The 1,802-nt window shown below is 48.5% G+C and overlaps 1 protein-coding gene across 1 annotated transcript in view; it reads right to left on the minus strand.

Moving 5' to 3' along the window:
- Positions 1 to 56: 56 nt before the first annotated feature.
- LOC107102756 (serine/threonine-protein kinase N1-like) overlaps positions 57 to 1,802 on the minus strand; it is a gene marked incomplete at its 3' end in the record, with an annotated part of 12,139 nt that continues 10,393 nt past the window's right edge. The window contains exon 6 of the mRNA XM_015402176.1: positions 57 to 202. Coding sequence (XP_015257662.1) covers positions 57 to 202 — 146 coding nt within the window. The remainder of the gene's footprint in view (positions 203 to 1,802) is intronic.

Here is a 1,802-nt window from a genome sequence, read left to right on the forward strand (position 1 = left end):
TTCGTCGCTGACCGGACTTTTCCTTTAAAGCCGATTGGAGGATCAGCAGCTCTCACCTCAGACAGAGCCTTCTTGTCCTGAACCTTGTTAGCCCCGAGGAGCCGGAGGACGTTCTTGGCGCCCTCGGCGACGGCGTGTTCCACCCTGTAGTGATGCCGCAGCTCTTCGATGCGCAGCTCCACCCCACAGAGGTCATGGTTTCCTGCATGGCCAAACAGAGCGTTAGCAAAGGATTGGGCTGCTTTGTGTTTAATGTTCAGACAGTAACGACATCATGGCGCCCAGAGGAGAGGTAACCGCCCACATTAAGCATTTCACAGCTGGACTCTCTGATCAATAATCAGATGAACTGTTGCTCAGAGGAGGAAGGTGTGGAGCTATGAGGTCATCTCTATGGGTTAGGCTCCTCCCCCTGAATCTGCAGAGTAATCGGTGCAGATGGGACTCTCCAGGTTCAGCAGGAGGTCATGGAGGTGACCCGGTGGCTCCTCTGCTGCCGCCTCATTCAGGAGGAGCCAATCCTGCAGAGTCAGTGACTGGATGGGATCAGCTGGTTTACTTAAACAGAAATAAACTTTTTATTAATCTGACTGAATGATCTGGATCAGTCGTCTCCGTCACCATGTCCTCATGTCCTCATTGTTCAGCAGTAAACAGTGAAACAAAGCAGGGATATATTGACCCCCGCCTCCCTGAAATGGTTTAGTCCTCAGCTCCTGCATCGCATCAAGTTTCCCCGTCTGTCGCCGGCAGGTCGCTTGCTCTGGGGCCATTCGCCATTCGCCGTCATTTAACGTAGTGAGAAAGAAAGAAACAAATCAACTAGAAAAAGTGTAAAACAGCAGCAGGGCGGGAAAAACGTCCGTGGCTGAAAAATGCAACGTCCAAAAGTCTGGGTTTGAAAAAGGAAGAGAAAGAGGAGAGAAAGCGTCTGATAGCAGGAGACATTATTTCAGAAGTTTTTACCTGAATAGTTCAGATTAACGACAGATTATTAATATGTTGATTAAAATAAGATCTGCTGGATAAACAGAGTTAATCCTCCTCAGAGTCGGAGGGGAATGGCCTCATTAATGAAGCCGTTTGTTTAGGCTGATTCCTGGCGGCCCCCCTGGGCATGATGGTCTGGGCCACACAGGAAAAATGAAATCCCATCAAGTGTGGAATATCTACAACTGAACATCTATGTTCTAAAAGTCCAGTGGAAACGTTGAGGCGGAGCCGAACCGGCTGCTTCCTGTCAGCAGGTAGTAACTTCTACCAGAAGAATCCTTTAGAAAACCTCTAAATTATTCCAAAGATCCTAATGTGATATTTTAAAATAAAAGCTTTAAAAGCTGAAACCCTTTGAAAAAAGAAAAATGGGGGAGTGAACGCTTTCATCTCCTAATAAGGAGCTGGAGCCCAGACCCGCGGGACGACCTTTCCACGGGGCGCGGTGCCTGGAGACTGAACAGACCCAGGATGGTGTAAATAAGCGTGACACAGGCTGCTTCTCACTCTCCACTGGGGGGCGCTAAAACTTTCTCTGATCTCAGGTTCAAAGATGGAGGTCAGTAGGGGACGCTGCTCCGGTTCCCCTCGCTGCTCAGAACACAGCGCCCTGGAAAAGTATTCACACCCCTCGAGCTGTTCTATTGTTTCCCTCCACCACCGTAGATCCTGTTTATAGATCAACACAGAGAAGCTCTGAATAAACACAGCAGTGAGACTCTACCGTGATTTACTGTGGGGATGATGGACCAATTCAGTTCTATTCCGTTTATTTCTATAGCTCCAATTCACATCATGTCATCTCAGGT

The sequence above is a fragment of the Cyprinodon variegatus genome, unplaced genomic scaffold, assembly GCF_000732505.1.
Source record: "Cyprinodon variegatus isolate N-32 unplaced genomic scaffold, C_variegatus-1.0 Scaffold1312, whole genome shotgun sequence".
Classification (NCBI taxonomy): domain Eukaryota; kingdom Metazoa; phylum Chordata; class Actinopteri; order Cyprinodontiformes; family Cyprinodontidae; genus Cyprinodon; species Cyprinodon variegatus.